Source organism: Ammospiza nelsoni, chromosome 7 (assembly GCF_027579445.1).
Source record: "Ammospiza nelsoni isolate bAmmNel1 chromosome 7, bAmmNel1.pri, whole genome shotgun sequence".
NCBI classification, from domain to species: domain Eukaryota; kingdom Metazoa; phylum Chordata; class Aves; order Passeriformes; family Passerellidae; genus Ammospiza; species Ammospiza nelsoni.
The window spans coordinates 24,193,533-24,214,893 of record NC_080639.1 but is presented as its reverse complement, the minus strand read 5'-3'; the positions used below and the strand labels follow the sequence as shown (position 1 = coordinate 24,214,893).

Genomic DNA, 21,361 nt, shown 5'->3' with positions numbered 1-21,361 from the left:
AAGCAGCCGCCATGCCTTACGTGAGCCGCCAGCGATGCAGCGGGTGCTGCTACCTCATCTCACTGGCATGGCTGACGCTATCGAGGCCTGCAGCATCCCCATGGACACTCAGCCACTCCGTCATCCCCACGGCCACGTGGATCACAAGGGCAACTTTGGTATCTCCACAGCACTGGGCAGATGAATGTCCCCATGGACCATGAGGGCAGGACACCCTTTAGCCTGCCCCTAGGCAGCAGGGATGGGGGAACATCCCCAACATCCCCATGGACCACAGGGCCAGCTCTAGATGAGTGATGGAGCAGGGGTATGAGTCAAGCATCTGCATGGACATGGAAGTAGCTGGTCTCGCCCATCACCTACACAGGGCAACAGCTCACCCCCAGCATGCTCGTCACACATGGGGGCAACAACTTGCCCAGAGGACATACAAAGACCGAGGGAGGTGATCAAACACCTCCCAGCATCTATACAGGTTGCATCTGGACACCCCTGGCATCCATGCTTGCCGTGGGGGCATGCAGGCACCCCCAGCATTCTCTGCCACTTGCAGACAGGACAATGTCCTCAGCATCCCCATCACCTGGGGACATGGGGGTGGGGACCAGGAGCAAACAGACAGTCTGTGCACCCCCTGGTCCTGAGCTCTGGAATGGGCAAAGGCATGGGGGCAGCTGGGATGAACAGCGGGTGTGGGGGGACTGGAGACTTTACCCACCAGCTCCTGGGACCCCATCAGGCCAGGCTGGGCCTTGGTCCAGGCAGGGAGGGAGAACCATCTCCTATTTAGACAACAGCATGCACCATGGATCCGTCAGCACTGGGGAATGGGCCATACACTCCTTCCCTCTTAGGGTAAAGGCGCCTGGGAGGCTCATGGCTGTAAAAGGAGCGGGATGAAGGAAGACAGCCAGGGGTCAGGAGGGAGGGGAATGGACACCCCCGCTGCTTCATTCCCATTCTCATTCCCATTTCTCAACTCACCCTTAAGCTAAGGCCAGGCATAAGGGGGCATTGGGTCCTGGTGGCAGGGCACAGGGACAAGGAGGGGCCAGCACCCTGTCCCCACATCCTGTCTATCTTCAAGCCCCAAGACACCCACAGCCCAAGGAGGCTGTGCTGGGTTTAAATCCTGGGGGAATGGCAGGGAGGGAGGGCCAGGAGGGAGGGGCAGCTGCAGGATGCAGCTGGCTTTGCTCACAGGGATGTCATGACCAGAGGGAGTTGTTTGACATTCCAGCTCCAAACGCCTTCCCGGCAGCAATCTCATCCAAGATTTGATGGAAACTGGGACCAGGCCAGTGCGGGGGTTCAGGAGCCACTTCCCAGGCTCCACTGGTCTGGGTCAGCCCGGCCTGGGATGGAGCTGTGGAGAGGCTGCATGGGCTGGACAGGACAGGAGGCAGCCCTGCTCTTCTGGCCTCCTCAGCCTCCTCACTTTCTGCAGCCTCTGGGTCTGTAGCTGGCACAGAGTGTTTGGTACCTTTTCCGTGGGACTCAGGCAGGGTCTCTGGTCCTGCTCTTCATCCCTCCTTCCTGGCATGCTGGGTCCCCCAAGATGACGGGGATTTCCTAAGAAGCTTGTTTGCCCTCTGCAAGATGTGGGGCCCCTGCTTGCTCAGAGCCATGCCGGAAGGCTGTCACCACAGCTGAGGAAGGGCCACTTCAAACAGGGCAGGGTCAGGAGGATACTCCCAGTTAACCCCTCTGCGCTGCTTCCCCTCCAAGCAGCAGTGCCCAAGAGTGCATTTCCCCTCCCTGGAGCACCCCAACCCTGCCCCCACCTGCTCTGTGGGATGAGGATGGGAACAAGGGCTACCCAGGCCTGAGGTGGGATTTGCATCACCTTTCCATTACCTGAAACCTACCAGGGCAGTGTGCCAGGCACTTCTGGACACTATCCCTGAGGAGTCCATGCTCCCCACAGTCCCAGCTGGCACAGCAGCGGGGTGGGGTCATGGAAAGGGACAGCTGAACTCTGTTCCTGGTGCTGCGCTGTCCCAGATGCCCTGAGTCCCCCTCACAGGGCACCCACCTGCCCCTCAGCACTCCAGCCAAGGGCCGCTTGCTGGAACTTGCGGCACGGGCAGGGCACACGTGCGGCGCTCTGGGATGTGCAGGGCATACTCGGAATGGGGCCAGAAGGAGGAAGGATGCTGTCTGTTTTTCCATCTACTCTCCCCCCACAAGCCCCCCCTTTCTTCCATTCTCTCCCTGAGCTGGGATGAAACAACCTCATCTGGAAATACCTTCCCTTTTAAAGGCAGGCTCCTCCAGGCAGCTTGTACTCTCTGGGAAGACGCTACATCACTCTGCAATGGGAGGCTGGGAGAGGCTCCAGGGATGGGGGCTTGCAGGAGTAGGAGGGATGCAGGGCACTGAGCACCTGCATGTCTGTGGCACCCACCCAGACTTTAGCTGGCTGCCCAAGTGACATGGAGCAGGGAGGCAGCAGGGGGGAGTTCCTCCCAGAGCCAGGGCAGTAGAGAATGCTTCCATGAACGAGCCCGGGCCTTCGCCTGATGCTGCCATGGGTGAGCCGTGGCATTGCTTGGCTTCTGTGTTACAGCCAGGACAGAAGGCTGGGGGTGCAGGGCCAGGCAGGGCTGAGTGCTGTCCTGCTGCTGAGTCACCCTGTGCCCAGTGGCACAGCAGTCCCCTCCAGCAGGGCCTTCAGGGACAAAGGCACTGGGGCTGAGCCAGCTGACGTCAGCCAGAACAGCCCAGCTTGGGCAGAGCTGGGGGTCACTAGGTGTGCTGGAGGTCTGGGAAGGAGGGGGTGCTGCCCAGGCAAGGGGAGCCCTCAGGAGGGTTTCCCCCAGCACAGGCACCCTCCCTCAGGATGTTCTTTTCAGCTGTTGTGGGTTTGTGCAGGCCCTAAGGGTCCCTGACCTGACCCACCGCTTGTCCAGGAAGCTGCAGTGGGGCTTTTCACATGAACTTAGAAATTCCCCATTCTGGGAGTTTCTGGGGAGCTGGGCTGGGCTGTCTGCTCCCCAGTGTACTTCCTGGCCAAGGGGGAGACTGAGGAGACAGGGCAGAGCCTGCTGTGCCTTGGAATAACCTGGGGACGACGTTCTGCTTTTAGGGTGATGGGGATCAGAGAGGGGCTAGGGCTGCTCCAGGCAAGGTCCCCATCCAGCTGTGCTCTCCACACGCCTGGAGCAAGAAGGGTTAACAGAGTGCCTCCCCCACTATAAATACCACGTTTGTGTGTCCCACACCCCACGAGTATGAGCTGGGAAGGCTATTTTGGTTGAGTGCCTGCTGCTTTGGGAATGTGCCGGAGCGAGGACAGGGGCTGACGTCACCGTCACTGGGGCTCGGACCCAGCACCTGCTCGGGGTCACTCAGCAGCACTCCAAAAGCACCCAGACCCTGGCCAGTGCTCAGCCCCCCATGTCAGAAAGAGGGTTTAGGTGGTGGGTCAGTACAAGCACACTCAGGGCAGGGCTGCCCCCACATCAACCCCTCTCCAGGCCCTTCCTTGATCACTCTCTGGATGGGAGTCTGGCCCCACATGGAGACCTGAGCCTGGTGCTTTTGGCAGGGAGTGGGTCAGGGCATCATCGGGGCCGTTTGGGGTGCTCAAGACCAATTTGGGGATCATGGCTACCTGGCATGAGGTTTGGCTCAAGAGGGTCAAGTGATGCTGTGAAGGTTCCCTTCTTTCCCTTCATGGCGTCAGCCTAGGCTGGCTCTCTGTCTGTCTGTCTGTCTGTCCGGGCCCCCTTTGGGTGCCACTACATCCTCATAGGGGGTTCACCACCAGTCTGCCCCACTTCCTCCCCTCGCACCCCCAGGGTCGGGGCAAGAAGAGCAGTGGGGGCCGGTGTCGAGGCCTCCCGGGGAGCTCCGGGGGTGCCCAGGGCTCCTCGTCGGCGGGGGCGTGTGCAGGTGAGGGGCAGTGGGCGGGGGCTGCCGGCCCTCTCCCCCCGGCAGCATCCCGCAGCTGCCCGGCGGCAGGAGGGGCGGGGATGTCCGCAGGATACAAATAGCGGCGCGCCGTCCCCTCCCGACGCCTCTCCGAGCTGTGCCGGCCGCTCGCCAGCCCTCTGCCTGCTCCCTGCTCCGGCCTCGCCTCCCCACGCCGCCACCATGAGCCAGTCGTACTCCTCCAGCCAGCGGGTCTCTTCCTACCGCCGCACCTTCGGCGGCTCCCCGGTGTTCCCCCGAGCCTCCTTCGGGAGCAAGGGCAGCAGCGGCAGCTCCGTCACCTCCCGCGTGTACCAGGTGTCGCGCACCTCGGCCGTGCCCAGCCTGTCCACCTTCCGCACCACCCGCGTGACGCCGCTGCGCACCTACCAAAGCGCCTACCAGGGCTCCGGGGAGCTGCTGGACTTCAGCCTGGCCGATGCCATGAACCAGGAGTTCCTCCAGACCCGCACCAACGAGAAGGTGGAGCTGCAGGAGCTCAATGACCGATTCGCCAACTACATCGAGAAGGTGCGCTTCTTGGAGCAGCAGAACGCGCTCATGGTGGCCGAGGTGAACCGCCTGCGGGGCAAGGAGCCCACCCGCGTGGCCGAGATGTACGAGGAGGAGCTGCGGGAGCTGCGGCGCCAGATCGACGTGCTCACCAGCCAGAGGGCGCGTGTGGAGGTTGAGCGTGACAACCTGCTCGACGACCTGCAGAAGCTCAAGCAGAAGTGAGTAGGGGGAGCCCTGGAGAGTCCCTGTGGGCATCCATCAGTGCCTCTCCATCCCTAGGGGTGGGTGGGAGCAGGGCTTGCCCAGGCAGCTCTTCAGGTGCTGTCTGCCACCCTCGTGCCTTGTGCCCAGAGCCCACCATGACCCCAGTTCTCTGTCCCCCTTGACCACTGTCTGGGCAGTGCCCAGAGGGGAGAGTGGCTCCCAGAGCAGGGGTGTCCCCTGTGCTCTCCCTTGCAGTGAGCCTGAAGCCAGGCTGTAACCACAGGACTGGGAGATCAAAGTGCACCTCACCCCGGGGTCCCCATCTCTGCTCACACAGGGGAGGGCTGCTGGGCCCATGGGTGAGCTGAGCTCTGTGGGATGGATGGACAGACAGATGCAGTCAGACAGGCAGAAGTGAGGAGACAGGTAACCCAGGGAAGGGGCTCTATCAGCTCCAGACGTGAAGGAGGGAGGGGTGGAAGCAGCTGCACTTTCACAGGCCAGGGATGCTCCAGGCCTGCCCTGGGTGTCCATGGTGCCCTGTGAGCAGTGGGACACCCCAGAGATACTGTGGACTTGGCTGGTGCTAGGGAAGAGAGTGGGGATTATTCACAAGGGTGGCCAGGCTGCGGGAACCCCCAGGGACTGATGAGCATGGGGAACCTGGCAGTAGGGGCAGATACTCAAGGGGAGCTATGTGTTCTGGTGATGGTCTACACCTTCCCTCCTGGACCCTGTGCCCTGGGGACACCATTCCCTCGGGGTGGCACAGCCTGCTGCCCCTTTCTGTAACCCCAGCCACCACCACAGACAGCCAGCGCTGGGGTCCTCCCTGATGCTGGGGAGCTGGGGGGGGGTGGCATGGAGGAACTCTCAGTGACAGGGGAGGAGCAGGGCCCAGAACAAACGGGTGTTGGGTTTCTGCCACCCCATGTGCCAGCACCACCTGGGCGCCTCCATCTCCTCCCTGCTGCCTTTCCACTGACGTGCAGCCTGAGGTACTGTTCCCTTCCTTGACACAAGCCTGGATCTCCAGCCCTGACTGAGCCTCCCCCACAGCAGTCCCCACCTCAGATCCCATCCCAGAGCATTGCTGAAACCTGTCTGTGCTGCTGCTCTCCCTGGGATAGCTCAGCTGGTGGCCATCTCTTGGACTGCCTGTGTTGGATCCTGCGCTCTGTCCCCCCAGCTGCTGGTCACTCTCCCCTATAAGGGCTGGGCAGTGTGCGTGGCACTGAGCTGACCTCATGTCTTTGTGATCTCTCTGGCGTTGACTATAATAGGGAATGGGAGGAAGAGCCCCTGGCCCCCCGCCAGTCCCCTGCTGCCTGCCGGGAACACAGGACAATCTGTTTTCTTCCTACTGGGCCTTGCTGGGCTTAAGGACAGCTCGGGGGGACATCAACACAGAGGGAGGGAGCTCCCTCCAGACCCCCTAGCCTCCCTTCTCTGCCTACAGGCTGCAAGAGGAGATCCAACTGAAGGAGGAGGCTGAGAACAACCTCGCTGCATTCAGAGCTGTGAGTACCTGTCCCCTTAGGGTGGCATGGGAACCCTACCCTCCTTTCCACCCCCATCTCCCCCCAGCAGCCTGGCCCCAGCACCAGGGAATGGTCCTGGACACAGCTATGCACCTTCCAGCCCTCGTGCTCTCCCTGCCACCCCTCACTATCCCTCATCCTGTGTCCCTCCCAGGATGTGGATGCAGCCACACTAGCACGCATTGATCTGGAAAGACGGATCGAGTCCCTGCAGGAGGAGATCGCCTTCCTCAAGAAGGTGCATGAAGAGGTAGGTCAGAAGTGGCACCCTTTTCCAATGGCACTCACAGGGCAGTGAAAATGGAGTGGGTGCCCTGAGATGTCACCTTGTCCCCGCAGGAAATCCGGGAGCTGCAGGCACAGCTGCAGGAGCAGCACATCCAGGTGGAGATGGACATCTCCAAGCCTGATTTGACGGCCGCGCTGCGGGACATCCGTGCTCAGTATGAGAGCATTGCTGCCAAGAACATCGCTGAGGCCGAGGAGTGGTACAAGTCCAAGGTGAGGGAGACAGCGGGCTCGGGCTGGCCCCAGCACAGGGGGCTCCACCTTGGCCATCCCCACTGACCCAGGTGCTCTGTCCCCAGGTGTCTGACCTGACACAGGCGGCCAACAAGAACAACGATGCGCTGAGGCAGGCCAAACAGGAGATGCTGGAGTACCGGCACCAGATCCAGTCCTACACCTGCGAGATTGATGCCCTCAAGGGCACGGTGAGCTAAGGGCAGCACTGAGAAATCCCCAGCTTCCCTGCAGGGACCTGCTGCTCCAAGGCTACTCAGGGACATCTCTGGGGTGGGGGGGCTCTTCCCAGCTCTCTGAGTTGCTGCTGCAGGGGGCCTTGTACCCCACATTTGGGCTGCACCTCCCCCAGCAGTAGCCGGGGCTCCTGCAAAGTATTTTGGCAGAGTCCTGGAATCAAAGTGCAGATTGTAAAATGTGACCCAGCCTGGGAGGCTGCAGGCGGGCAAAGGGCTCAGGGTGTCTGGTTGCAGGCTGGAAAGGTGGTTGCAAACAAACAGAGCACAACAGTCCCATTCTGGCACAGTCATGGTCGCAGGAGCCAGCCAGCAGGCACCAGTGCCACCCCCAGGCAGCCATCCAGTGCTTCTGCAGCTCTCTGTGCCCTCTGTGCTGGAGTAGGATGGCTTTGCTGGGGGACCTGGGCACCAGAGCGCTGGGGTTGCCCAGTACATGCCCAGCTTGCCCCCATGAGTGCCTGATGCCTGGCACTGGGCAGGTGAAGGGTTACAGTCACTCATCACGGTCCCACACCAGCTGAACCCAGCCCAGGGCTGCCCAGGGCTCTCCCCAGGATGCCCTGGCATCCCCAGCTCCCACCCCTGTCTCCTCTGGCTCCCCTGTCTCACTGAGCACCCCCATGTCCCCAGAATGACTCGCTGATGCGGCAGATGCGGGAGATGGAGGAGCGCTTTGCAGGGGAGGCCGGCGGGTACCAGGACACCATTGCCCGCCTGGAGGAGGAGATCCGGCACCTGAAGGATGAGATGGCCCGGCACCTGCGCGAGTACCAGGACCTGCTCAATGTCAAGATGGCCCTGGATGTGGAGATCGCCACGTACCGCAAGCTGCTGGAGGGAGAGGAGAACCGGTGAGTGCAAGGGGGGTGGGACGTACTGGGGGAACGGGCAGGGTCAGCGTTTTTTTGGGGGTCCAACTTTATGAGGACACATCTGAGGGTTAGGGCTGGCTGGAACTAAGCTTTCCCCTCTGTGTTCCCACAGGATCAGCATTCCCATGCACCAGACCTTCGCTTCTGCACTCAATTTCCGAGGTGAGTCTCACTCCATGAGGAAGGGGACCTAGGAAACGTCCCCCGTGTTCCCCACTTTTGGGGCAAATGTCTCTCCTGGGGGGTTGTAGCCAGGCTGGCAGGCTGGGGACACACAGGTGCCACACAGAGCCCTCCTATGGGGCACTTGTTAGGGTGTTGCTGTGAACTGAGGGGGGATTAAACCAAGGCTGCTGAAGCTCCTCGGTGACCCCAGCCCCATGACTGTGTTCCCATGCCACACGTCCCTGTGGTGCCATCCTCTGTCCCTATGCCACACGTCCCTGTGGTGCCATCCTCTGTCCCTATGCCACACGTCCCTGTGGTGCCATCCTCTGTGTCCTCCTCCTGCAGAGACCAGCCCAGAGCAACGGGGCTCCGAGGTGCACACCAAAAAGACCGTGATGATCAAAACCATCGAGACCCGTGACGGGGAGGTGAGCACGGGGTGGCTCTGGAGGGTGCTGGGGAGGGAGGGGACCGAGGACGGCGCCTGTTCCCGCGCTCGGGGCTCTGCTGTGACACGGCGTGGCGTCTCACGGTGCCTCTCTTCCGCAGGTGGTGAGCGAGGCGACTCAGCAGCAGCATGAAGTGCTGTAGAGGAGGCTGCTCCAGCAGCCCACCGGCACCTTCTGTCCCTGCCTCCGTCCCTCGGCCATGCCCCCCTCCTGCCCCCCAGCTCGCCTCTCGGCGCTCCCCCGACCCTGCCTGAGGAGTCTCCCCCATGCAGCTGCCTCTGGGCCCCCCGCACCCCCTGGGCTCTCTCCTCCGGCTTTTAAAGGCTCGCTCTGCTTTCGCAGCTTCGCAGCAGCAACGCCAGCGTCAGGATCAGGCCGGGGCCGGGGGGCGGCAGGAGGGAGGGACGGGACAGGTGGCAGGGGCTGGGGGGAGCAGGTGGTGGCCTGGGCCAGCTCCACGGAGAGCCGGACGGTCCCAGCAGCGGGTTCTGGATCCCCCCAGAGTCCCCTTCCCACCCTGGGCACAGGCTTGGGGCTCATCCCACTCGACTGGGGACCCCTTCCCACTCCAGCACCGCCGGCCGCCCCGGAGCTGGCATTTCTCCAGGTGCACGGCGGCGATGCTAGGGATGGGGAGAAGCTAGGCATGGTCTGGGCTGAGCCCCCTCTTCTCTGCCCAGCTCAGAGAGGGGGACCCAGCCTGCGTGTCCCCCCAGCCCAGGGGGGCTCGGCCCTTCGCTCCCCCCGGCCCCAGAGGCAGCCCCGTGGGGCAGAGGAGGGCAGTGCCCGCCCCTCCCCGTGGCGGGGACCCCCAGCAGCAGGAGGCTGCACCGTGGGGCCAGGCTCATCAGCCGAGAGGGTACCCGTAGGTGGACACAGGAGAGAGGAGGAGTGAGTGAATGGGAGAGAGGGGGGAGAGGATGAGAGGAGCCGGAGAGAGGCCCGGGGGGCCAGGGCAGGCATCCCCAACCCTTGCCCCACGCACCCCCACCCCACCACGTGTATGAGACTCTTCAGGCGGCTGAAATAAACAGCGGAGCATCACCCTGTGGTCTCAGTGCATCTCTGGGACAGAGAGGGGCTGGGGTGGTGGGGAGGCATCACAAGGGCAGGTGGATGGATGAGCCAGCAGCTCTTTGGGCTGTCTGCTCCCTAGGCTGCTGGGCCCCCCAAAAGGTGTGTGTTGCTCTCACTGAAGGTTCTCGAGCATTTTGCTGCCTGAGGTGACGGGTTTCCCAATTGCACTGGGTGGGAAAGTCCTGCTGGGACAGGGAACAGTGACAGCTAAGCCCTGAGCAGGTTTGAAGGGGCTCTGGGGTGATGGTTCTGTATCTCCCTCACACACCCAGGGTCACATACCATGTCCTGGTGGCTCTCAGCTGCACAGCTACCTCCTTTATACCCCCGCTTAGAACCAACCCAAATCCACATCTTCCTGGGACTTTTCCAAGCCCCTCCAAGTGTCACCAACCTGCAAGCAGAGCCATCCTCATTCCTAAGTGTCCTCCACCCTGTGAGCATCAGACCCAGCACCCTGTGCTTGCATCCCAGGCTCAGCATCCAACCCCAGCCTGCCAACACAGTATGCTCTCTTCATCCCAACACAAGCCCCTCTCCCTGTGCTCAGGTTATGGGCATCTTGGTTTCAGCTCCTTCATCCCAGCAATGGGGGATGCTGCAGTGGAGCCCAGAGCTGAGCATCCCATGTGGGAGAGCAATTCAGGATTGCTCTGCCCTGGGAGATATTGGAGGGTCCACAGAACTCTGCCAGCAGCAGATGCCAGGGGGGTAGTGGGCTTGGCGCGGGGTAATGTTTTAGGGACAAGGCGTGAGCTACCGCCAGCAGTGGGGAGTGGTCTGGGGGCGTCCCTGATGGAGAGGCCAGCGCGGCAAAGCCCAGCTGGGAGGTGTTGGATCTCAAGGGATGTCTCCAGCAGGTGGCCCTGTGACATCGTGGACAGTCCCCAGGTTGCATGGGTTGGGATGACACCTCCCTCCCTGCCGGCCCAGGCTGGCTGTGCCAGAGTTCAGCCCCTGGGGGCAGGCTGGGGACAAACATTCCTTTGCCTGCAGAGCAGCAAGAGGCCCCCAGGCCCCTTCTGGGGCTGGCTCCGCCACTCTGCAGCCAGGCTGTGGTTCTAGCAAGGCATCCCATCCCAGTCCATTGTGCCCCAGCCATCCCATTTGGGAAATCCTGGGATTTCCTCCTTGCCAGTGATGCTCCACTGATGCTGGCACCCTTGGGCTGGTGGCAGTGGGCTGTGCCAGAGCAGCCGGGGCTGGCCTGCATCTGGGAAGCACCGTGTCGTGTGGCTGGCCTCCTGCTCACGCAGATTTACAGCCCCTGGCGCGGCGGCTGGGGCCGGGTGCCGAGGCTGCCGAGGCTCCAGGAGATGGGGAAGCCCTGCCATGCCCAGGATGGCCTGGCAGCACCTGGCACAGACCGTGCCTGACTGCTCGCTGCCCGGAGCCCGCCGTGTGGTGGCTCCCACAGGATGCCCCAAGGCCGAGCAGCTCCAGCAGGGCTGGCGGGAGCCACACTGCCCAGGGCAGAGGCAGGGGCCCAGTGAGAGAAATGGAGTCCTGCTGTGTTTGCAGCCTTCCTTCCGGGCAGGGAAGATTGTGGCGGTCAGGGATGCTGGGAGCCCCAGCTCTGCTGCTTGCTGGGATCGGAGCTGAGGGGCCCTGAGGGCTGGCTCCTGCCGCGGGCCTTGCGTTGCAGGAAGCATGACGGTGTCCTTTCCCTCCACATGCCGTCAGGGTCCCTCTGTGCCCCGATCCAATGACACCGCCGGCGAAGGGGAAGCGGGGGAGGAAGGCTGGGTCCCCCCCGAGCCTCTCAGCTAATATGGAAAGGTGCTGGCCCTTTTCTATCTTTGCAAGTGGAGCTGGGCTGCAGGGACGGGGCAGCAGGCGCGGAGAGGGGGAGCCCGGCCAAGGAATGTGACATATCAGAGGCAGCTGCCACTTGAGGAGAGGGGGCAGAGGGAGCGCAGCTCGCCGGGGGCTGCGGGACGGGCCAGGGGAGGGGGGGACGCCACGGCCCCAGCGCGGGGACGGCGCGGCGAGCGGGCAGCACCCGCGGGACTCGCACCGGGCCGGCGAGGAGCAGGTGCCGAGGCGCTGGGCGGGCTGGGGCTGCCGCAGGGCGAGGGGTGTGAGCGCCACGCTGCACAGGGTGCTCGGTGAGGGGCGGCGGGGCGAGCAGGAACCCGAGTCCCAGCCTAAATATAGTCCCTCGCTTGCCCACGGTGCTGCGACCTCTGGGGCTGCAGCCTGTGGGGGGAGGCACCGCACCGGAGGGCATTCGGGCTGGGGGTCGCCACTGCCCCAGCGCCCCAGTCAGGCACCCCCAGAGTGCAGGCAGGGGGAGAAGAAGGGCACAACGTGCGGGTCTGGGGTGACAGGGGCGGCGGGTGGTGCTGGGGGAGCTGCAGACCATGCACCGGGCACAGGGGCGCAGCGGCACCGGCAGGGCTGCGGGGGAGCCCCGGGCAGCCCCGCCGAGCCCCGGCATCCCCCCGAAGCGCGCCAAGGTCACGGCGGAGCCGGGGCCGGCCCAGGAGGGCTCAGCTCGCCCGGCAGCGCCGAGCTTTGTGAGGAAACTGAAGAATGCAGCGATCGGCACCGGCTGTGACATCCGGCTGCGAGTGGTGGTGGTGGGCAACCCCCGGCCCAGCCTCCGCTGGTACCGAAACGAGGAGCAGCTGGCGCAGGGTGGGGAGGAGTATGGCACCCTCTGGATCCGCGACAGCAAGAAGGAGGATGCCGGTGTGTACACGTGCGTCGCCGAGAATGAGCAGGGAGAGGCCATGACCAGCGCTGTGCTGGCCATCATTGACATGGAAGGTAAGGGTGACGTGGCCACCAGCACCGCACCAGTGCTGGCACAGACCTGGGCACAGGTTTGCTGAGAGTGGCAGCACTGTTTGCAGGCTCTTGCTGCAGTGCATGCCCTGGGGCCAGGCAGGGCTGCTGGGCTTTGCTGTGCCCACCCCGCTGTGGTGGCTCTCCAGCCTGGAGCGAGCATGTGGCTACAGTACCCCCTGCCAGGCCAGGCTGGGTGCCAGGCCTGGGCACAGAGGTGTTGGGAGCATGTGATGCCAAGCCTGCTCGGGGCAGGAGGAGAGAGAGAGAAAAGAGAGAAGAGAGAGAGAGAGATATGGGGATTTGGCACATGGTACTGGTGGTACCACCCACCAGAGCCACCAACACGGTCCTCAGCACCCCCCACCAGCTGCCCACGGGCAGAACTCCCGTAGGGTCACCATAACAGCTTTACCAGGCTTTGGAAATGCGCCGGGTGAACTGGAACGGCAATGGGGCTAGCAGGAGGAGGAGCCTAATGTGAGAGGTGGGGCTGGCAAGTAGGCGGAGCCTGTGTCTCTTCGATGTGCGAGACCGGGTAGTTAATTAGCCAAGGCAAATTAACAAGCGTTTGCTCATCCCAGTGGCAGCCCCCCTGCTCATCACCATCACCCCTGGGTGCAGCAGTCAGAGAGGGAGTGCATGGGCACTGCTGCCCTGCATGGGTGGGCTTCATCCTGCAGGTTTGGGGCTCAGCCCCCTCTGCCTCATCCCCGTGGAATCATGCTATCATAGAGTTATTTATGTTGGAAAAGACCTCTAAGATTATCAATCCAACCCTTAACCCAGCACTGCCAAGCCTACTGGTAAACCATGTCCCTAAGTGCCGCATTTACGTGTTTTCTAAATATGCAGTGATGGTGACTCCACCACTTCCCTGGTCACTCTGTTCCAGTACTTGACAACCCTTTTGGTGAACAAATTCTTCCTCGTGGAGGATGGATGTCTCCTCCCTGGGACACTGAAGGCCTGAGTGTTGGGCAGTGTGGAGGCGGGTGGCGCTGCTCTGAGATGTGAGATGTGCTGTCTGCATGGGACAGCGAGGATGGGAGTGAGGGAAGCAGCACTGAGCCCTGAGGCTCCAGGAAAGGAGCTGCACTGGGACTCTGCAGCACAGGAGGCACACCAGAGGTGCTGCACCTTGAGCAGGGAGCTGGATGACTGTGGCAGGTCAGGAGGAGCCGTCACAATGCTGAAGGGGAGCACTGAGGCAGGAGTGTGGAGAAGTGGTGTTTGGAGGATGGAGGAAGGTTTATGTGCAGGTCAGGAGCCTGGCAGAGTAGCGGGAGGAGCAGAGGAGTGTGCAGCAGGGATTCTGCCCTGCAGTGAGCCTGTGTGGAGTCACTGTGCATCACACAGTGGTCCCTTGGGGACCGTGCACCTTTGGTGCAGTTGGGTGTGGGGTGAAGTGTGTGCAGAATGGGAGATGTGCACTGCCCTGGGGAGGGCAGCCTGTCCTGGGCACACAGCAGCTGGGTCACCCTGTTTCCATGCTCTGGTGTGCAGCTGCACCCCTCCATGGCCACAGCAGCCTGGGCCCCAGTGGTGCTGCCCAGCAGCAGCACAGTCTGATTTCCCCAGGTGCCCGTTCCCGTTGTGCTGACGCACTCTTCCCTGCTCCCAATTCCCAGCAGCCAGCCCTCACCACCGCCTTTCTGGGGCAGCTGAGGGAGGGACTGAGCAGCCAGGATTTCCTAACCTGCAGTGTGAATGTCACCCTGCCTTGGGCACTCCTCCCAGCAGGCTCTTGGCCATGGATGCACCACCATTGAGCAAACAGCCTCCCAAAAAGGCATCCCTGGGCCAGAGACACCTCTGGAGCTGTGCAGGCTTTGGGGCACTGGGTTGAGCAAGGAGCAGGACGGCCCTTGGTGTGGCTTTGTCACTGTGGTGGCACAGAGCTGTCTTTGTCGTGTGCTGTGGCAGTGCCAAGAGAGTGCCCCATCCTGCCAGGTGCTGGACAGGTCTGCAGGGATCACGGAAGTTCCACTCAGAGCTCTGCAATCCTTGTACTGGGAAGGGACACCCCATCCTTGTTCCTGGGGCACTGAGCTAGGTCATCAGCCACTTCTAGGGCAAGAGGGATGTGTGCAGGGTCCCCAGGCAGGATAAAGTCTTTCTCTGGACTTGGCATCCCAGGGCCCTGTGTCTGGAGGTATTGGAATGCCCTTGCTCCATTGGCAAGATCAGCTTTTTCTCTGAACTTGGGGTCCTGGTTCTTTGTGTCTGGAGGTGTTGTGGTGTCCTTGCTCCATCTGCCCCTCTCTGGTGGGCACAGAGCCCCTTTTCTCCCTGGTGTACTGCCAGGCTGAAGATCTCTGTGGGGCCAGCGCTGGCTCTCCCCAGGGTGGCTCAGGTCTCTGCTGGTGGCCTGGGAGGGCTCCAGGCTGCCAGTCTCTGTACTCAACCTGGGGAGCTCCTCCTGCACCAGCTCAGCAGTCCCCCTCGCTCACACAAGCCCGATTTAGCTTCTGTAATCTCTTGCCCTGAATCTGTCGCTCCACCCCACTAATGATTTCTCCTGCTCTTCTCCCAGGTTCCCCGAGTGCGTCAGTGCTCACTGAGGGGAGTGGGGAGAGCGTGTGTGGGGCTGGCCAGGCTGATGCAGGTGCTGCCAGGGGCACACATCCCCACTGTCCCACGCTGTCCCCACCATGCCCCACTGCACTGTCCCTGTCCTGCTGCAGGCCCTCCCTAGTGCCACAGCCCCATAGGTGCAGGCAGAGTACATTGACCCTCCTCACACCAGCACCAGGCCGCTCCAGGGGCTTCCCAGGTTCACCCAGGGAGCCTCCAGATCCTTCCAGAGAGCCCTGGCCCCTGCCACAGCTCCATTGCTCCTGGACTTGCTAAAGCCTTTATCACCTCTCAGCTGCATCTCCTGAATTTTTTCCCTGCAAACTGGATTAAATCACCTCTAAAGAACCCGAGCTAATCTCCTTTTAGAGCCCAGCCCTCGTTCACTGTGCCAGCGCTGCCTGATCCTCCCCACCCAGGCTGCCTCTCATTTCAAGGTTGGCTGTGTCCATCTTGGGTTCCCAGTGCAGGGCCTTGCTCCATTTGCCTCCACCTGCACTCAGCAATCAAACTGTCTTGGAGCCTTCCCTCTGTCCAGGAAACAGCCTGAACCTGCCTGGATTTGGGGCAGGAAAGGGCACAGAGACTTCCTGTGTGTGGTGGCCCTGCACAAACCCTTGCTGTGCGAGGAATTACAGTGGGGGGACGTTGGCATAATTTTTCAGCTGATGGTGCATGGCAGTGGCAATGGAGCCCACTGGGGATGGCTGTGCTGACAGTGTCCCTGGTGGCTCAGCATCTCTGGCCATTTATCTCAGTGCCTAATTTTAGTCTCACAGCTTGCAGCTCCGTGCCTGTGTTTAATGCCAGCTGCCCCAGAGTGGCTCCCACCTCTGCCCCCATCCACCTGGGCAGGGGTCTGGTGTGGTGCCCACACGTGCCAGACTGCCATGCAGGGTCTGTCAGAGCGGTGTCTGCCCCCGGTGGTGAGCGGGGTGCTGGGTGCAGCTGTCCAGTCAGTCACCTCCACCCCTGCCCTCTCGCCTGCTGCTGGAGGGTTATTTTTGCTGAGGAATGTGCCATCCCCTCGGATTCTGGCAGCCTGCAGGGCTTGTGTTACAGGCAAGAGGCTGAAACCCAGGCCTGCAGCTGGGTAAATATAGCACCAATATTCAGGACTGCAGGAGGGGACGGCAGCCTCTTCCTCCTTCCAGGGCTGCCATCACTGCCATTGCCCTTCCTGCCTCCTGACACCAGGTTGCTGGTTGCTTCCACCGTGCTGCCTGCACTCTTACCTGCTTTCCCCCACAGCCTGCAGCCCCTCTCCCAGCTGTGGGGTATGGCAGAGGCTGGCAGGCCAGGGATGGAATGCCTTGTGCCATCCCGCTCCATGCCCAGACACCCAAGGTCACATTGCTGCCTTGCATCCCTGCGCTCTCTGCCTGCAGTGAGCACTGTGAGCTCAGGCATCCTTCTTGTGGCAGCAAAGGGAGGCAAAGCTGGAGAGGGCACCGGGGTGTCCCAGCCCATGGGAGAGGGGGACAGCACAGCACTGCCCCTCCACAGGCTCACAGGGATTCTGTGGCACTGCCCTGCCGAGTGACAAGGGACATCCCTCTGCTGTAGTTATCTTCCCTGGGGACAGAGCTAGGGAAGGTGCCACCTTCCCAGGCTCCCAGCACATCCCCAGCTCCTGCCGACCATCCCCAGCACTCCAGGAGGTGCAAACGCATGAAAGATTCATGGCCAGACCTCCTCCTACTCGCGACGCCGCATGCACACACCACCATCAATTATTCAGGCACTGAGACAAGGGGCTGCTGCCTGGGACCAGGGCAGGGGACTGATGCCAGGACAGAGCTGTGGGACTGGTCAGGACCTGTGCAGGGCAGTTGGGAGGCCAGCAAGGTATGGAGGGCTGTGGTTCTTGGAAAGGTGGGATCAGTGCTGCAGTCTGAGCGAGTGTTTGCTGTCTGCTTTGCTTGGGGCTGATGTGTGTCCAGCAGGCAGAGCTGGAGCTGGGTGGCAGTGGGACCACCTGCTCCAGGTCTGCTTCTTGTCCATGCCACACTGCACTGGCTGCCATTCTCTGTCCTGGTCCCTGACCTGCAGAGGAGCTGGGGCAGGGCAGAAGGGCAGCCCTAGCTGCAGGTGACCATCACCTACTGTAGGACACCTTCTGCAGTGACTTTTGGTGCCTGCAATAGGCACAGCCTCTTGGAGGTGACCCAGCTATTCCCAGAGGTTCAGCATCTCTGGGACAGCGCAGAGTCGCTCGTGAAGCTTTTGCTGAGGGATAGCTACAGAGTCACAGTTGCTGGGAACAGCTGTGTGCCCAGCCAGCCAGGAGCTGTGATCAATGGGGAGCAGATGTAGGATAGCTGGAGGATATACAAGTGACTGTGTTTTGGCTGGACAAAGGTGGTCCTCCCTGAGACTGTCCTTGTGGGTGCTTTGGTGGCAGCACCCTCACCCTGGTACCACTGTGTGAAACGTCCGAGCCTTGGTGCTTCTTCCCAGCATCCCTGATGAGTGTTTTAATCCCACTTGAGTGTGAAAAGCATGCACAGGCTGTGTGTCTGCAGCAGGACACAGATAGGGTGAGAGTACCTGTCAGGGAAGCCCTGGGTGCAGGTACCCTGGCACACATGAGCCCCACAGTTCAGCTCTTTACCTAGATCTGGCTCAAGGGTACTCATTTCTGTCCCTACCCTGGGCTGGTGGGGGGCAGCAGAGACCTCTGTCTCTGACAGGAGATTCCCTTAATGCCAGCTGTAGTGTTTGTAGGACTTGTCTGACGTGCAGGGTCTCCACGGAAACCCCGCAGCATCACTCGGATTGTGGGACTGACAGAAATGTTGTATAAACAGCTCCTTTTGTGCTGGGTAATTTGCAACTTATTATGGAGCCATGAAAAGCCTCACGTTTGGAGTCATGAGCTGGGAGGGGAAGCAGAGAAAAGCTACCCAGAGCTGCCAGGCACCATGGGGAGCGTGATGCCTGTGAGCAGCTCCTTGTGGAGCAGCTGGCTCCCCAGGGGACAGGTGAGCAGCGTGGGGACAAGCGCCGGGTGGGGAGGCCTCCCGCAGCGTCCCAAGGATGCTCTGCAGTGGGAAGGGGCAGCTCAAACAGAGGTGAGGCCAGGAGCTTGGCAGCCTCTCCAAGGGCCTGGGAAGGGGGCTGGTGAATGCTGCAGGGCTTGGTGAGTCGGTGAGGGAAGGTATCGAGCTATGGGGCACCAAGAGCTGTGAGGGGCATGGCATGCAGGACAGGACCTGCTGGGGCTGTGAGGCTGGGACTGCCCCTCTGGCTTATTTGTAGCATCACCCAGAAAACTGGGACAGGCAGCAGGGCTCAGGATGGTCAGCTGGGAAAGGTGTGCCAGGGCTGTGCCAGCCCCAGGAGCACTTATAGGTCCTAATGTCCCTGGCCAGCCTCAGCGGGGACTGCCACCCACAGCTTCTGCCCACATCCCAGGAGCCCCATCCCAGCTGGGTCCTGGCACAGAGTCCTGCTCTAGGCTGTGCTGTGGGTCCTCACCCCTGCAGGAAGGGAGGTCTCATGTGTGTCATGCCACAGGGACAGGGACAGCAGCCTACCTTCCCAGCTCCAGCTTGTCTCAGCCACAAAGCAATGGTGCTGTGACAGGGCTGAGCAGCCCAGCCCTGCACACCCATGTGGGTCCTGAGGCACCCGGGACGCAGGGTACAAGGTTTCTCCTGGCAGCAGCACTGGCACTGGAGGCTGTGTGTTTTGCCAACAGGGGAATTGATGTGAAGCACTGTGCCCATATTAGCTCCTGTCCATGTACAGTTGGGCTGTGACCCACACCTGTGTCTTGGCAAGGGGATCCTTCTGCATTCCCGATGCCTGGGGGATGTGGGGCACTGAGCAGAGGCTGGCAGAGTGATGGTGAGCCTGTATCCTGGCTGGGCAGTGCCATGGCACACTGCAAACCTGCTGCTGGGTGCAGGCTTGTGCCTGCTGTGGCACTGGGTCTGCCCTGTTTGAGAGCACTTTGGGGACAGCACACAGGGTGCTGCTGTGCTGTGTTGATTCCATCCCAGCTGGTGTGCATGTGGGGGCTGTAGTGGGGGGCTGTGTCCTGAGAGAGGAGTGCAACCCCTGTCCTGGGCAGTGGGGCAGGATGGACAGGTGACAGGGGACAGTGGTACAGCTGCACCGCCTGGCAGGGGGCTCGGACCCCTGCCTGCCATGCAGACAAAGCCAGAGGTGGAGAAACCACGTACCCGCCTCAGACACGCCCCATCCCTCCCTCCCCTCTACGACGGTGGCCCTCGCCCCCCACCACCTGTGCCCTGCCTGTCCCCCACCGCTGTCACTGTGTGCCAGGGCTGGCGGGGAGGCGGAGGCGGAGGCAGGCGGGGGAAGGATGGAGGGAGGAGCACGCCAGTGATGCTTCATGCTCACAGCTCCAGCCCTCCCGAGAGCCCAACCTGGCGAGCCCCTTCCTCTCCCTCCGCCGCTCTGGCTGCCGGCGGTGAAGGATGCTCGGAGCATCGCTGGCTGCCGCGGCGTGCTGACAGCGGGGACCCCGCCGGGAGCGGGCTGCCGTCCTGCCGGGCCTGAGTCCGTGTCACCGGGCCGGCAGGGCTCTGCAGAAGCATGAAGAAGATCTGGGTGAAGAAGCGATTCCAGGTAAGGGCTCCAGGCTGCCGTGCCGGCGGGTGCCGGGAGAATGGGGCAGCGCCGAGAGCGGCTGGGGATGGGAATGGATGCTGATGGAGACGGGAATTGGGATGCGAATAAGGATGGGGATGGGAGTGTCCCTCCAGCCCTTCCGCTGCCCCCCGGGGCTCCCCAGGGCTTTGCACAGCGCCAGCTTCAGCCCCGCTTGCAGAGCTGCCGGCTGCTCGCCTGGCCTCGCCGGCCCGGGCAGGAGGGGCAGAGGGCAGGGGCTCGGCGCCTCCCGTGCCAACACCGGGCCGGGACCCCCTCGGGGCTCTCCGCACCACCCTCCGTTCCCTGTGTGCCCTCTGGAGCAAATGGAGGCTGCTGCATGGCTCCCAGCCCCGGCGGCGGTGGTCACGGAGCCCGAGAGGAGGCTTTGCATGCGTCATCCCCTCCGCGTCAGGAGCATGCCTGGCACAGGCACGGCTCCTTCCTTCGCGGGCCCGCCGAGCTCCGCTGCCGAGCGAGCAACAAGGACGTCACTTGGCCTCCGCGGGGCGGCGAGGATGGGGAGCACACTTCCAGCAACCCCCCGCCCCCATCCCCCGGGCACACCGGCCCGATGCGGACGCACAGCATCCCCGCTGTCACTGTGCCTGGTGGCCCAGAGGGGACCGGGAAGGGGCTGACAGGCACAGCACCTTCCCGGGGTGGGAGATGCACGATGGGACACAGGTCCCCAGGGAGAGCAGGTGCTGAGGGTCCCTGTGGGGCAGGCTGGTTCGCACAGCCTGGCTGCCCCATCTGCATTTGGGAGCAGCAAGGCCAGGGGCTTGCCCGTGTGGCAGGGCAGGGTCCTGCAGCGCTGGCTGAGCACGGGAGGGGTATCACAACAGCCACAGCGCCGTCCCTCTGCACCAGGCAAGTTACTCACTCCCTGCCCACCTCATTCCATCCCTGCTCCCTGTCTGCCTGTCTCACACAATAGGCAGCAGTGCCATGTGGTGCTGGGCTCCACGTGCTAGGTGGTGACAAGCTCCACAGTCCCAGGAGATCCTTCTCTCCCTGCAGGCCCCATGGCCATGGTGAGGGATGCCCCATGCCTGGGCCAGCACAGACCCCCAGCCTGGCCAGGTGGATCCATGCTTGGCACAGGGGAAGGAAACACCTCCAGGTCTCACCCAGCTGCCTCGTAGCGCAGGGCCAAAGCTGGGTGTGGATCCCAGCCAGCTCCTCTCTCTGCTCCAGGCTGGGTGGCACAGTGTGTGCTCCTGGGACTCCTCCACCCCTTTTCCCAACATGCAAATGAAATCCCACACAGGAGGATTACCCCCACTCTCTGTCTGTCCCCTTTGTGCAGACTCTGATCCCACACCAAGCCCTAAGCTGTTTCTGCCCCCTTTCCATCTCCTGGCCTGGGGCTGGCCCTGCATCACCCAGCACTTACTTGCTCCCTACTGGGCTGCAGGTGGGTGCTGTGCTTGAGGTCGGTCCAGTCTGTGGGGTGCCCTGATCCTGCAAGGTGCCCTGATCCCTCAGGGTGCCCTGATCCTGTAGGGACCTGTTGAGAGATGAAGGGGAAGGGGCTCAGCCCCTCTGCAGCTCTGGGCAATGCAGCCCAGCTCTCTGGGTACACTCACCATATCTGAGGGGGAGCCGATGGCGCCTGTCCCTGGGGAAGCCACGAGAGTAGCCAATAATGGCACTCAATTGCATTTTCATTTTTTAATGGGGGAATTATCTGCCGATGGTGCAGTTAATCACTCATCTTTCCCTGGCCTGGAAGATGGGCTGCCAGCCAGAACCAGCAGAGTCAGCCGAGAAGGGGAGGTGAAGCCTGGCTCAGCCTGAATACAAATGTGTCTCGTGCAGCCGCTGCCCTCTGGCCAGCACTGCATGCAGGCAGGGGGTTGGTGAGA

The 21,361-nt window shown here is 62.2% G+C and overlaps 2 protein-coding genes across 2 annotated transcripts in view; both read left to right on the top strand.

Annotated features, from left to right (window-relative positions):
• The first annotated feature begins 4,035 nt into the window (after positions 1 to 4,035).
• On the top strand, positions 4,036 to 9,470 carry DES (desmin). The gene is made up of 9 exons (XM_059476042.1): positions 4,036 to 4,649; positions 6,095 to 6,155; positions 6,331 to 6,426; positions 6,516 to 6,677; positions 6,764 to 6,889; positions 7,568 to 7,788; positions 7,922 to 7,971; positions 8,323 to 8,405; positions 8,527 to 9,470. Exons 1-9 carry the CDS (start codon positions 4,099 to 4,101, stop codon positions 8,566 to 8,568), a joined length of 1,392 nt encoding a protein of 463 aa, XP_059332025.1. The 5' UTR covers positions 4,036 to 4,098; the 3' UTR covers positions 8,569 to 9,470.
• Positions 9,471 to 11,866: 2,396 nt separating this feature from the next.
• The window catches only part of SPEG (striated muscle enriched protein kinase), a 38,199-nt gene continuing 28,704 nt past the window's right edge, over positions 11,867 to 21,361 (top strand). Inside the window, exon 1 of the mRNA XM_059475907.1 lies at positions 11,867 to 12,275. Within this exon, the coding sequence (XP_059331890.1) occupies positions 11,867 to 12,275 (409 nt within the window). The remainder of the gene's footprint in view (positions 12,276 to 21,361) is intronic.

What these genes read in the sequence shown, in the direction of transcription:
- DES (XM_059476042.1), top strand. Translation starts at nt 4,099, where the DNA reads ATGAGCCAGTCGTACTCCTCCAGCCAGCGGGTCTCTTCCTACCGCCGC. An exon ending in TTGATGCCCTCAAGGGCACG is followed by an intron (nt 6,890 to 7,567) that starts GTGAGCTAAGGG and finishes CCATGTCCCCAG; the next exon opens with AATGACTCGCTGATGCGGCA. An exon ending in CTGGAGGGAGAGGAGAACCG is followed by an intron (nt 7,789 to 7,921) that starts GTGAGTGCAAGG and finishes GTGTTCCCACAG; the next exon opens with GATCAGCATTCCCATGCACC.